Here is a 14,556-nt window from a genome sequence, read left to right on the forward strand (position 1 = left end):
TTTAAAATTTCTGTCAGTGTGCATCCCAAAGTGTTGAGATTACAGATGTGAGCCACTGTGCCTGGCCCCGATATCTGTGTAATAGTTTGTGTCTGTGGAAACCTTTTCATATTGTTCTTAAAATAATCTTGTTGCTCCCAAGGTAAAAACTGTCAGAATATCTGTTCATAACACAGTATGATGTTTCTTTGTACTAGGCAGGGAATTTCCTCTTTGGTTAAATAAGCGGCCTGATAAGCTAACTAAGGTGAAGCAATGTTTATAAGGCATTTTGTAAATTGACTGTTTATGTCTAGTGGTTCCTTCTTTGAGCATTTTTTTTTTAGTTCCTCTGTAGCTAAAAAAAAAGAGTTTTAAATTTTTAAAAGAGTTGTTAAAAATAGTAAAATGCTTTAAAGCTGTAGAAACTGAAACTTCTGTGCTTGGCCCTATGATAATTTATTGATTTACTTTCAGCAAGTTATTTAACCTCATACTCAGCTTTACTCATCTTTTAAACATTTTATGGGATCATCATGCACAAGAACTTGTGACAGCTGTTCTTTAAAACATTGTGTAAAATATAGTAAATGTCCATTTATCTGGAATCCAAACAAGTACAGATAGTTACTCACTTTTACAGATAATTACTCACTTTTATCTTGGCCTTGTTTTTAAGAAGGGACACATAAATTATTTAAAGGGCTCATCTGAAGATGCAATTTGCAGAGCATATCACAGATTTGATAGGATATGGTCCTGGTGCCATCTGGGGTACTAGCAGAGCACTCTGGCAGTATTGGCAGTGTTGAGGGGCTTGTAAAATGTCACGGGAATTGCATTGTTGGAAACAAGATCATGTTGAGTGTGCTTTACTGCATGCAGTTGATTCTCCAGAAATCAGTAACATGTCTAATCATGTAGTTTGTTAATCACGATTTCCTATGGCATAGATTATCACCGTAATTAATCTCTTTTTTTTTTTTTTTTTTGAGACGGAGTCTCGCTCTGTCGCCCAGGCTGGAGTGCAGTGGCGCGATCTTGGCTCACTGCAAGCTCCGCCACCCGGGTTCACACCATTCTCCTATCTCAGCCTCCCGAGTAGCTGGACTACAGGCACCCACCACCATGCCCGGCTTATTTTTTGTATTTTTAGTAGAGACGGGGTTTCGCAGTGTTAGCCAGGATGATCTTAATCTCCTTACCTCGTGATCCACCCGCCTCGGCCTCCCAAAGTGCTGGGATTACAGGCGTGAGCCACCGTGCCCGGCCTAATCTAATTTCTTTAAGGAGAGTATTTCCAGAACTTTGACCTAGGATCTCTGGAGTGTATCTATGCCCACTATACCCTTGGCAGTAGGAATGGAGACTTGGCTGATACCAAGGTGGATGGTGGGTGGATAGGGAGAAAGGGGTCAGATCCTCTGGCCAGAGCTTTGCAAATGCCCATGTTCCCCTTGTGTTAGTCTTATTCTGGCTGGAAGATTCTGATACCATTGTTTACAAAATCACCGTCGGTTTCCCTCTTAACTCCAGTCCCACATTCATACAGTTTCTCACCAGAAATACTCATTAGACGTCTCACTGAACCCTCAAATTCATATGTTCAGAGGATGATTTCACAACTCCTCCCTGTGGTTCCCTCCTCCACTGACGCCTCCATATTCTCCTTGGAAGGCTGCTACACCATTGATCCAGCCCATATCCAAGGAGTCATATTCCCACGTCCTGTCAGTCACTTGGCCTTATAGACTCTTCTTTCTATGTATCTGGAAACCTGTCACTTCCTTCCGCTTCCCACTCCTACTGTCTTAATCATTTCTCAACCTGCATTACCGCAGGAACCTGCTCCATTAGCATGCTTTCCCATCTCCAACATATGTCAAAGTTACCTTTCTAAAACTCAAATTGGGTTTTAGAGGCCAATTCAGGAGGATCCCTTGAGTCCCGGAGTTCAAGACCAGCCTGGACAACATGGCAAAACACCGTCTCTACAAAGTAAAAATAAAAAGTATTAACTAGGCTTGGTGGCACATGCCTGTTGTCCCAGTTACTTGGGAGGCTGAGGCAGGAGGATCACTTGAGCTCAGGAGTCCAAGGCTGCAGTAAGCTATGATTGTACAACTGCACTCCAGCCTGGGCAAAAGAGCGAGATCTTGTCTGAAAAAAAAAGAGAAACCTGGCCGGGCGCGGTGGCTCAAGCCTGTAATCCCAGCACTTTGGGAGGCCGAGACGGGCGGATCACAAGGTCAGGAGATCGAGACCATCCTGGCTAACACGGTGAAACCCCGTCTCTACTAAAAACACAAAAAATTAGCCGGGCGAGGTGGCGGCGCCTGTGGTCCCAGCTACTCGGGAGGCTGAGGCAGGAGAATGGCGGGAACCCGGGAGGCGGAGCTTGCAGTGAGCTGAGATCCGGCCACTGCACTCCAGCCTGGGCGACAGAGCGAGACTCCGTCTCAAAAAAAAAAAAAAAAAAAAAAAAAAAAAAAAAAAGAGAAACCTTCCCATATCATTTCTCAGTCATGATCCATCCCCTACTCCCTGAGTCTGAGTTGTTGTTTCTTTTTTTTGAGACAGAGTCTTGCTCTGTCACGCAGGCTGGAGTGCAGTAGTGGGATCATAGCTCACTGCAGCTTCGACTTCCTGGGCTCAAGCAATCCTCCCACCTCGGCCTCCCCAGAAGCTGGAACTGTAAACATGCACCACCACACCTGGCTATTTTTTTTGTTTAGGGTTTCTGTTGTTGTTGCTTTTGTTTTTTGAGACAGGGTTTCATTCCCATCTCCCAGACTGGAGTGCAGTGATGTAATCTTGGCTTACTGCAACCTCCTCCTTCTGGGCTCAAGCAATTCTCTTGCCTCACCCTCCTGAATAGCTGGGGCTACAGGCTCACACCATCGTGCCTGGCTAATTTTTTTTTTTTTTGTAGAGATGGGGTCTTGAACTCCTGAACTCAAGTGATCTGCCTGCCTCAGCCTCCCAAAGTGCTAGGATTACAGGCATGAGCCACTGCACCTGGTCTAATTTTATATATATATACACACATATATATATGTGTGTGTACATATATGTGTATATATATAGATTGATTGATTGATTTTGGTAGACATGGGGGTTTCTCTATGTTGCCCAGGCTGGTCTTGAACTCCTGGGCTCAAGTGCACCTCCTACCTCAGCCTCCCAAGTAACTGGGACTACTGGGTTTACAGGCATGAGCCAGTACATCCGGGCAAGTATCTCTTTTCATTATCACTGTGGTATCCTCAAGCTACGTATTTCTCAGTCTGTATAATTACTCTTTTTTGGTCTTCCACTAGATACTCGGTTCCTTTAGGGCAGGGACTATGGGTTTCTTTTATATTTTAAAAATTTATATTAAGCACTATTTAGCAAAAAACCCCACAACAATTTCTAAGAAATAAAACAGTCGTGTTCCTGCTGTATTTCTCCCTCCCTTCATTAGGTATATCATTCCCACAGATTTCTTTATCATTTCACTGCACACATGTCACAAATCAATACAATGTTTTTTCTGCTGTGTCCCTGTGGAAAACAAGTTGTCACTGCGCCACCTGTTGATTTCTGCCTGCTCTACAGAGCCACCTGTATCATGAATCCAAGAGTCTGTTTATGGGTGGGTGTGTTCTGTGGGTCTCTTTATCCACCTCTGCATAGATATCACCTGTCTCAATGACTAAAGCTTCAAAATGGTCTGATACCTGGTCAACTGGTTTCCCACTTTGATCTGCCTGCAAACTGCAGTGTATTTAATCTCTACGTCTCCAGTTCCTGGCTCATGATGATACTTAATGAACATTTGTTGAATAGGTAATTTTTTCCCCCTAAGTGTGTTATTTTCAGAATCTTTTTGGAGCTTTTGCACTTAATTCCTTTTCAGATAATTGTATATGTCAAAATCAAACTTCAGAATAAGAATTTACTGACCAGAACACCATTTAGTACTTTATATGATAGGAAGTAGTAAAACCACTGGCTAAAGTGAAAAATTTTTTGTGGGTGGACACAGTGGCTCATGCCTTTGATCCTAGCACAATGGGAGGCCAAGGCAGGAGGATTGCTTGAGACCAGGAGTTCAAGACCAACCTGGCCAACATAGTGAGACCCCCATCTCAAAAAAATGAAGTTTAAAAATTTTTTAAATTAGCCGAGCATGGTGCTGTGTACCTGTAGTCCCAGCTACTCGGGAGGCTGAAGCTGGAGGATCCCTACAGCCCAGGAGTTTGAGGCTGCAGTGAACTTTGATCCTGCCCCTGTACTTCAGCCTGGGCAACAGAATGAGACCCTGTCTCTACAAAACACAGAAACAGAAACTTTTTTTTTTTTTTTGTAGTAAATTCTCAATAGGTTGTCAAGGAAACTTACCGAGGAGAGCTATTTACCAGTAACAGTGTTTGCTTTGAAGTGTGGCTACAAACTAATGAGGCTTGCTTCCTTCAGCCTCATTATTGTAGTCTTAGTTCATATAGTCATGGTTGAATGTGCAAAGCAGTAACACTTGCTAGGTTTACTAATTAGTGTTTCACATTGATTGAAATTTAGAAATTGAATGCTTATACTTTGTCAGAGGTTTCCTTTTCTTTGCTTTAGCTTTGAAATATTCCTGTAAAGGTTTTTCTTTTGGACTGTAACTTCATTGCATGGCCTTAGTCAGCCTTTGAAGCAATGCGTAGGTTTATAATGGCTGGCAAGCACTTTACCGGGAAGTGAGGGAAGAAAGACTATGTGTTGTTATTTATACAACAAGTCAGTGGAGGATTAACCCATTTTACTACTTTTTCTTCTTGAATCTTTTTGTAGTTGGATAAATATGACTTAAATGCCTTTGTCTAGAGTCTTTGGAGGGCTTTTTTTTTTTAACCTTGTAATTTGAATTAACCTACATGCTTATATTTGGGTTTATTTTCTTTTGATAAGGAATGTTTTAAAATGTAAGATTGGTCACAGTTATTGGTCACAGGCACTAGTTTTATGATTTAGTAAATCACTGGCCAGGCGCAGTGGCTCACGCCTGTAATCCCAACACTTTGGGAGGCCTAGGCAGGCGGATGACCTGAGTTCGGGAATTCGAGACTAGCCTGACCAACATGGAGAAACCCCATCTGTACTAAAAATACAAAAATTGGCCGGGCATGGTGGTGCATTCCTATAATCCCAGCTACTCAGGAGGCTGAGGCAGGAGAATCGTTTGAACCTGGGAGGCGGAGGTTGTGGTGAGCTGAGATCACGCCATTGAACTCCAGCCTGGGCAACAAGAGCGAAACTCCATCTCAAAACAAAACTAAGGATAACCTGGAAGCTTACTCCATTGAGGTATAGACTCTGGGGGAAAAAAAGTAGCACTGACTCCCTTCAGCTTTTAAAAAATGACTGATTGGCTGGGCGTGGTCGCACACCTGTAATCCCATCACTTTGAGAGGCTGAGGTGGGTGGATCACCTGAGGTCAGGAGTTCAAGACCAGCCTGGCCAACACGGTGAAACCCCATCTCTACTAAAAATACAAAAAACTAGCTGGACATGGTGGCGGGCGCCTGTAATCCCAGCTATTCGGGAGGCTGAGGCGGGAGATTCACTTGAACCCAGGAGGCAGAGGTTGCTGTGAGCCAGGATTGCACCACTGTACTCCAGCCTGGGCAGCAGGAGCAAAACTCCATCTCAAAAAAAAAAAAATAATAATAATAATAATACTGTGATTGCAAAACTAGTATTTTTTAAATTGAAATGAAATTCACATAACATTAGCTTTTTTATTTTTTATTTATTTATTTTTTTGAGATGGAGTCTCGCTCTGTTGCCCAGGCTGGAGTGCAGTGGCCGGATCTCAGCTCACTGCAAGCTCCACCTCCCGGGTTTATGCCATTCTCCTGCCTCAGCCTCCCGAGTAGCTGGGACTACAGGCGCCTGCCACCTCGCCTGGCTAGTTTTTTGTATTTTTTTTAGTAGAGACGGGGTTTCACCGTGTTAGCCAGGATGGTCTCGATCTCCTGACCTTGTGATCCGCCCGTCTCGGCCTCCCAAAGTGCTGGGATTACAGGCTTGAGCCACCACGCCCGGCCACATTAGCCATTTTAAAATGAACAGTTCATTGGCATTTAGCAATCACCATTTCATATCTACTTTCTGAATACTTTCATCTTCCCCAAATAAAGCCCTGTACCTGTTAGGCAGTTGCTACTCGTTTTCCCCTTCCTCCAGTTCCTGGTAACCACCAATCTGGTTTCTGTTTCTCTGGATTTGCTTATTCTGTGTATTTCATATACATGGAATCGTACCATATGTGACCTTCTGTGCCTGGCTTCCTTCACTTAGTATGTTTTCAAGGTTCATCCATGTTGTAGCATCTGTCAGCAATTCATTTTTTTAATGGCTGAATAATATCCCATTGTATGTATAGGCCACATTTTGTTTATTCATTCACTCTTATTGGATATTTGAGTTTTTACCTTTTGGTTATTGTAAATAATGCTGCTATAAACATTTGTATGGAAGTATCTGTTTGAGTACCTGTTTTTAGTTCTTTTGGTTACATACCTAGCAGTGGAGTTACTAGATCTAATGGTAACTTTATGTTTAACTTACTGAGGAACAACCAAATTGTTTTCCACAGTGGCTGAATGAAGCATTGTACATTTCTATCAGCAGTGTACGAGGATTCCAATTTCTCTACATCCTTGCCAGCACTTCTTATGCTGTGTTTGGTTGATTGAATTATAGCTATCCTAGTGAGTGCGAAGTAGTATCTCATTTTGGTTTTACTTTGCATTTCCCTAATGACTAATGATGTTGAGCATCTTTTCATGTGCTTATTAGCCATTTGTATATCTTCTCTGTAGAAATGCTGTTTTATCTTTTTGTTGTTTTAGATACTGGACCTGTATTAAATATAGAATTTGCAGATATTTCCTCCTGTTGTGTAGGTTGTCTTTTCACATTCCTGATTATGTCCTTTGTTACACAGAAGTTTTTAGTTTCAGTAAAGATCAATTTATCTTGTTTACCCTTTTGTTGCTCATGCTTCATATCTAAGAATTTGGCATATCTTGCCAAATTCAAGATCATGACAGTTTACTCCTGTGTTTTCTTCTAAATGTGTTATAGTTTTAGCTCTTACGTTTAGGTTGTTGGTCTATTTTGATTTCATATAAGGTCTGAGATAGTCCAATGAGAGGATTTTTTTTTTTTTTTTGAGTTGGGTGTCTCACTCTGTGGCCTAGGCTAGAATGCAGTGGCTTGATCATAGCTCACGGCAGTCTCAAACTCCTGGGCTCAAGAAGTCTTCCCAAGTAACTGAGACCACAGGTGTGCACCACTAAGTCTGGCTAAATGTTGTATTTTGTTTTGTTTTGTTTTGTTTTTTTGTAGAGACGAGGTCTCATCATGTTGTCCAGGCTAGTCTTGACCTCCTGGGCTCAGGCAGTCCTCCTGCCTTGGCCTTCCGAAGTGCCAGGATTACAGATGTGAGCCATCACACCTGGCTCTTATAGTACCTTTTAACTGAGTATATGTACATATCAACCAAAAACTGTGGATTTCATAGTATTTTAAATTATTTTGCATTGTATTAATCAAAGCAGAACTTAAAATATATTTGAAAAATAGTACTTGTAAATTTAAGACAATTTTTCAGTCCATGGCTTATACACAAGTGACTGAATATGGATTCATGGATTTCCTTCCCATAACACCATGATCTTCTATGAATCTACAGATCACATATTTTGTAGATGAGCATCAGAAGAATCTCTTATGACAGGGAAAAGAGAGACTGAGGATGAAGGTAGAGTTTCCAAGGGTCCATAGCCGCAGAGACCTCAAGGAAGAGGCTGGGGATAACTGGAATGTCATTAACTAGAAGGCAGTGGTGGAATCTGTAAGGGCCAGAGAGGAAGTAGCATTTCATTTGAGGCAACAAGGATGGTTGCAGAGTTTGGTTTGTAGGCTCACAGGTCATCATCAGAAAGTAATGGTTTAGGGAGCAGTTGAAGATTCCTTTATTTCCTTTGGAAATAATGCCAACTCAACTCAGCCTCCAAACAGTGAGTCCAACTGACTTTGTTTAGCATCTTTCCTACAGAGAGGGATAAGGAAGGAAAAGGAACTAGGCAAATTCTAGATTTTTATTTCAACTCTGACCAGAATGCTGGCTGAGTCTTTAAAAAAAAGTCCGGTTTTATTTTAGCTGAAAATGTGATGAAAGGAATTTTTCTACTTCTCATGTGGCCAGGAGAATTAGGGTCCCTTAGAGTCTAGGGTGGTGTATTGTATTGGCCTGTGGCCATCTGATGGAGCAGGAACTGGGATACAGCTCCCAGTTCATGAGTGAGAAACTTGGTGGGGAAGTGTTGGATCACAATGGCAATCATGGTCAAGGGCCTTCTGTCTTCTGGCCAGCTTTTTCAGTGCTGACAGGCTCATCAGTGACAATCTTCTTTTTTTTTTAAGTCTTTTTTCCACCTTGTCAGGTCTGTGTCCAAAGGGCAAAAGGAACAAGGAGGGGATAAATGAGCAGGTGATTGAGTGTCTGAGGGGAGTGTAGAGATAATGGTCTTCAGATGCCCTTCTGCTTTTACTGGCTGATTGCCTACTTTTTCAAATAGAAACGAAAGCTACTTTGCAAGAAGTGATTTGGGAAGGCATAAACAAAGAATGGGTCTTGGTTACTTTGACGTTTTTGGTGTTTAAACTCTGAATTTGTGTGGATGTGTCTTTTTGAATTTTTAACCCCCCCATGCAACCTTTGTGACTTAACAGGTGCTACTTGTGAGCAGTAGTCGCCATCCAGACAGATGGATTGTCCCTGGAGGAGGCATGGAGCCTGAGGAGGAGCCAAGTGTGGCAGCAGTTCGTGAAGTCTGTGAGGAGGTATGCATGGAGAAGAGAGGGCACAGCTATGCCTCGTCATCATGAACCTGTCCTATCTGTGTAGTTCTTTAATAAATCAGCACTCACTGATTAAATGTACAGTCACAGAAAAAGGGCAATGAATGGTTACCCGGTCCCTCCTTTATTACCGGATGGGGTTGTGACATGGTAATGTTAACCAGGCACTCTATGCCAGACTTCCCATGACTTTTTATGCCACTTTTGTGACTTCCCATGGATTTCTTCCAACACTGCCTATTACCTGTGGCACAAAATCAAGAAGCAAATCGTTCCTCACCTCTAAGGAGTAAGAGGAACAGGCAGCATTAGTATAAATGACTTATTGTCATTAAGCTTTGGAGGAGGCCCTTGTTTTCATGTGCTTACTGCATCCTAGCCATGGAACTGTGGCTAAAGCAGTGAATCTGTTAGCTAGATACTATGGTACAACTTGAGAGATAATAGTATCTTCTTTTTTATTTAGTCACAAGATGTTCCACATACATGTGTTGAGTTTCTGGGCCATGATATCCTACTAGATACTCCAGAATAAATAGAAGAAATAAAGTCATGGACCCTTAGTTCTCTTATTTCAAGCATTTACAGTCTGGGGGAAACTGAGAAACATTGCAATTCAAAACCCAGAGAAACGAACTATTGTTTTCCCATAGCCTCTTGTGGTGACACCATGCTCTGCTCTTCTTGTTGTCTCATTTAGGACTCATAACTCAGTTGTGTAAGCTTTATTGCCACAGTTTACTCACCCTGGTCACATAGGTAGTGCTTTTGAAATCCATTTCCTTGTTCTAGAGGGAATTTAAGATTGATTCTAAGAACATATAAAAAAGCACTTACAACAAGTCTAATTTCTATGTTTCTTTTGGATCCAGCTTTTGGTGAAGTGCACTTAGAATAATCTTACCCTTGGAATATCCAAGGAAGTCTTGATTCTCGCTCTGAATTCCTAGACTTACATTGGCTTATGTTACTGTCGTTGTAGCATCTATCTTACTCCCATAACTAAATTGTTCTCTCTGAGGGCAAAAATCACGTTTCCCATCAAAAATCCTTACTTTCCGTGCCTATTACACAGCTAGGTGAACAGAAAGTAATTAATATATGCTTCTTTGATAGATGGAACAATGGTTGGAACAATGCAGATGCTGAAGAAATACCCTAAATGGAAATTGTCAGAGTATAGAAAGTGATAAACATTGACAGAGAGGATATGAGAAGGCATTCTTACAGGAGGCTAACCCGGGTAGAACCAAATGGAATCAAGAGAGGGTGTAATGAAGAGAACATTGACGTGGGAATCCTGGTTTCTGTTACTGTCAGTTAATAACTGTGTGACCTATGAGAAAATAACTTTAAACACCCTGGACCTTTGTCCGTCATTTGAATATCTTCCTTTTTACTCCATCGTGGAGGGAGGGAGGGGAATATGAGGTTCAAATGAGAACATGAGTATGAATATCCTTTGTGAATTATGTATCACTCTACCACGTAGGATGTATGCAGCTGAAAATAATATTATGCCCATTACTGTTCCGTAACAGGCTTATTATATCACATAATAAGTCGTCCCAGGTTGGCTGACTCAGCAGTATTAAGAACCCAGGTGCTTCCCGTCTTTCTGTTCTGCCATCCTTGGTACATTGGCTTTTGTTTGCGGGCTTGTCTCCTGTGGTGACAAGATGGCTATCACAGCTCTATCCTTACACATTCTTTTCAAATGTAGGGCACACAGTTTTACCTCATGGGTCTCTTTATTTGAGAGAAAAGAAATTTTCCCCAGAAGGTCCCCAGCGGACTCTTTATGTTGGTGTTCCAGAGTTGCTTCGCATGCTTGTGCTTAAACTTCCTGGCAAAAGGTATATCAGTTCCATGTTTAAACTACTAGAGCCTTCACCGTCTAGGATTTGACTTTGAGAAACCTCTTAGACTTTAATTTAAAGCAATTGAAAAGCATGACCAATAAGAGAAGATAAAATGTTTATTTTGTTAGAAATTTAACTTATATTGGAATGTGCCAATACATGTTTACTCTAAAAAAATGAATAGATAATATATAATTTTAGAGTGAGAAAAAATTTATTATACAGGCCATACAGTCTCTGTCACAGCTACTTAACTCTGCCATTATAGGGCAAAGGTAACCATAGACAGTAAAATACATAAAAAAATGGGCCCGGTTATGTTCCAGTGAAGCCTTATTTATAAAAACTGTGGTGAACCATAGATAATGCCTGGTTTAAGCTCTTGCTACTCAGAGTGTAATTGATGGACCAGCAACATCAGCATCAGCCAGGAGCTTGTTAGAAATGGAAAATCTCAGACCCCAACCCAGATCTACTGTATCAGAATCTGATTCTAATAGGACCTCTGGTGATTTTGAGATCCTACTGCCTTAGAGTATTGAATTCTTACCAATGAGTGTTCTGAGAATTCTTCCTGATGGATCTGTGGAGAGAAATGCTCTTTGAGGGATGGACTGTGGTTTAGTGGTCTCCACACCCATTCCAATGACTCTTCTGACATGGAGAGATTAGAAAGCTAAAAAGTACTTTTCCTAGACTCAGGTAAGGAATGCAACTAAGTCTCCTTGATGATATTTAGATATCCCCAATACAAAGCACTTGTACAAGATTGCTGTACTCACGAGGAGGTCATGTTCTGAGAGCAGCGGGCCCATCTGTTTTGGTGGCACACATTTAGACAAAGGAGATATGGTTTTGGAATTGGCAGCTATAGTGTCAACTTCCTGATTTGGCTGGTGGCTTTTATTTGGCAGCTTCCTGATCCATCCCAGAGACAGCAACTCCCTTGGCAGTCCAGTTCTGCCATGTGGTTTTAAGAATTGTTCTTGGAACCTTGGTCTGTGTTTCTTGAACTCTCCTAGTGATTTTGTAAACTGTTTTTATCCCTTATAAACCATTATCTTAAACTAATCAGGTGGAATTCTGTTGTCTGCAATTAAAAATCTTGACCCAACCAGATTCCCTGTGAATGTTAACAGCTGCTTTAGTTGTATCAGACGTTCTCCTCTGCTTGGCCATGCTAACCCATCAAGGAATTGAGGTGTCTTTGCAAAGCATCCCCCTCTAGAGAAGAGTGTCCAGTGGCCCATGAGAGAGGTGTCTGATCTACAGTGTGTCAGTAGTTTAATCAGGCAGACCTGTTTCTGTTGGAAAATGAAGCTGTGACAGAATCCAGTTCAGAATCTGCACCTTCCTCATAACTGTTTACTGATTGAATGTTACTTGTCTGTTCAACAGATATTGAGTGCCTATCCATCTTGCACAAAATACCGGGCCACAAATTGGGGATACAGAAATTTGGGTTCTACCATCATCACATGAGCTTAACGTCTCACTAAGAATACAGAGTTAATAGGAAACTATAATTTGAAAATTCAACTTTGAGGGAACAGTTTGTACAGCATGCTGGGGCACTTGTTGGCAGAGTAGCCAACTCTGGCACAAAGACTGGCTCCTAGGAGAATGTCTGGATGGTTATAGACCTGCTCATTTAAGATTTTTCCATTTTGGAGGGACTTTGGGGATATAGTAGGTAGTGTGATGGTGGTCTTGTACATGATATCCCCACATAAGGGAGATTAGATAGAGGAGGGATGAAGTAGCTGGTGAGCTTTTCTTTACTGTGAAGCAGAATTGGGTTCCCACTTTCCTGTCAGACCTGGGATAATGCAGAATTAGAAGGGTGTAGACACACCCTGAAGGCCAGGTATGATTCTGTACTTTGCATCCCTAGGCCTGAGGGCACCAGAAGCTTTGCCTAATTCTTTCTGTAGGAACTCGAAGTTTGACTGTTCAAATAAGTGGTGTGGTAGGGCCCGTTGGTGGACCTAAACTGAATAATTTTGATTTAAATCCAGTTGGCTTCTGTAGGTTCTAAGGTGCTTAAGGCAAAAATAGTATTTGAGAGTGACCATGCAGTTGTGGATTCAGACAGATTGTTACAAGACCTGAAATGGAGTGGTGGTTCTCTAGTAGAGAGAGAGGAAAAGGTTCAAAGACCTTGTGCAAAGACTTGATACTTGGTTTTGGGAGTTGTGGTTGGAATATATCTGGCCGTTCTACTTTTGTAGAGCACATTTGGAATTTGTGTCTCTTTCAGGAAAGCTTACCTTATTTGTTGTCACTGTTGCTGTTCTGTGTTTGAGTGTTACAGTCGAGTTGTCCCTCGGTTATACAAGTGCAGCTAAGATGTAGAAAACCAGATGTTTGCAACAGGAAATGCATTGAGGGAGTAGGAAGGATATAGGGTACTGTACTTTTGTTTCCTGGAAATTGCATACTATCCTTCTATAGGTAAAAGGGAGAATAGTGTGAAATAGGAATAAAGTGCTCGTGAAACAAGGAAATGAAAAGTGCAGCACAAATAATTAAACTACACTCCTCATATGTTTAGTATCTTACCTAGCTCCTCTCTTGAAAGAATCCTGATCTTGAAATTTTATTCTCTCAGTAATACTAGAATAAAGTATGGGATATGATGATGTGATTCTTCTTTGATTGTAGGCAAGCTCTGCCTGCCATTCTCAGCCTTAAAGAATCCTTCCTGACTTTAGATCGAGACCATCCTGGCTAACGTGGTGAAACCCCATCTCTGCTAAAAATACAAAAAAAAAAAAAATTAGCCGGTCGTGGTGGCGGGCGCCTGTAGTCCCAGCTACTCGGGAGGCTGAGGCAGGAGAATGGTGTGAACCTGGGAGGCGGAGCTTGCAGTGAGCAGAGATTGCACCACTACACTCCAGCCTGGGTGACAGAGTGAGACTCCGTCTCAAAAAAAAAAAAGAAAAGAAAAAAATAATAATCCTTCCTGACTTTGAGCAAATTATTTTTTCTGCAGTCAGAGGAGAATCATCTAATCTTATCCCATATTTTATTCCAGCATTATTGAGAGGATAAAAAAATGTCTGTGAACTGCTTTGAACTTTAGAATAAGTATCCAAATAAATAAAATGTACACACAATAAAAATAAAGAGAACATGTCATTACAAAAACAGAAACAGTTCAGTGGCTTCCATCAAAACAGAATGAAAGGAGTGGATTTTCCAGTTTTATTAACAGAGAATTAGACTTGAAATCAGAGACTTGAAATATTGATAGATGTTTTTTATTGTCCTTGAAGGGAAGCTTTTGTAAACAAAGCACTATTTAGAGGTTTATTTAGTTTTCAAGATGTTTATGCTTTCAGATCTGATTTTTCATTTGGAAATGTAGGAGATTTTAATAGCCACTTTTTGAGGGGCTTTGTGGATAATACCTCTATACCAATTAGTTGAAAACCTTCAGATGTTTCAGATTCCATTTATAAATTTAATATATTTGATTTTTTTTTTTGAGAATTTCAGTTGTCCTACTTAAAAAAAAAAAAAACTTCATAAAGCTCTTCAATGAAAAAAAGCCTTGTGAAAAACTACTACAAGTAAACACAGGGGGAAGCATTTTAGGGCACTGGTCTGGACAAAGATTTCATAGGTAAGACCTCAAAAGCACACGTGACAAAAGCAAATATAGACAGATGGGATTGTATCAAACTAAAAACCTTCAGCACAGCAAAGGAAAGAATCAACAGTGGAGATATAGTCTACAGAATGGGAGAAAATACATATGCAAAATATTCATTCAACAAGGGATTACTATTCAGTATACAAAGAACTCAA

General features: G+C 41.0%; 1 protein-coding gene across 3 annotated transcripts in view; it reads left to right on the top strand.

The window, feature by feature from the left end:
* Nucleotides 1–14,556, top strand: part of NUDT3 (nudix hydrolase 3) — a 113,973-nt gene that overhangs the window by 44,203 nt on the left and 55,214 nt on the right. For 2 of the 3 annotated variants that reach the window (XM_005553262.4, XM_074038350.1), the window contains exon 2: nucleotides 8,753–8,863. The exons of the other annotated variant lie outside the window; for it this stretch is intronic. In XM_005553262.4, coding sequence (XP_005553319.1) covers nucleotides 8,753–8,863 — 111 coding nt within the window. The remainder of the gene's footprint in view (nucleotides 1–8,752; nucleotides 8,864–14,556) is intronic. 3 annotated transcript variants of the gene reach the window in all.

The sequence above is a fragment of the Macaca fascicularis genome, chromosome 4 (assembly GCF_037993035.2).
Source record: "Macaca fascicularis isolate 582-1 chromosome 4, T2T-MFA8v1.1".
NCBI lineage: Eukaryota > Metazoa > Chordata > Mammalia > Primates > Cercopithecidae > Macaca > Macaca fascicularis.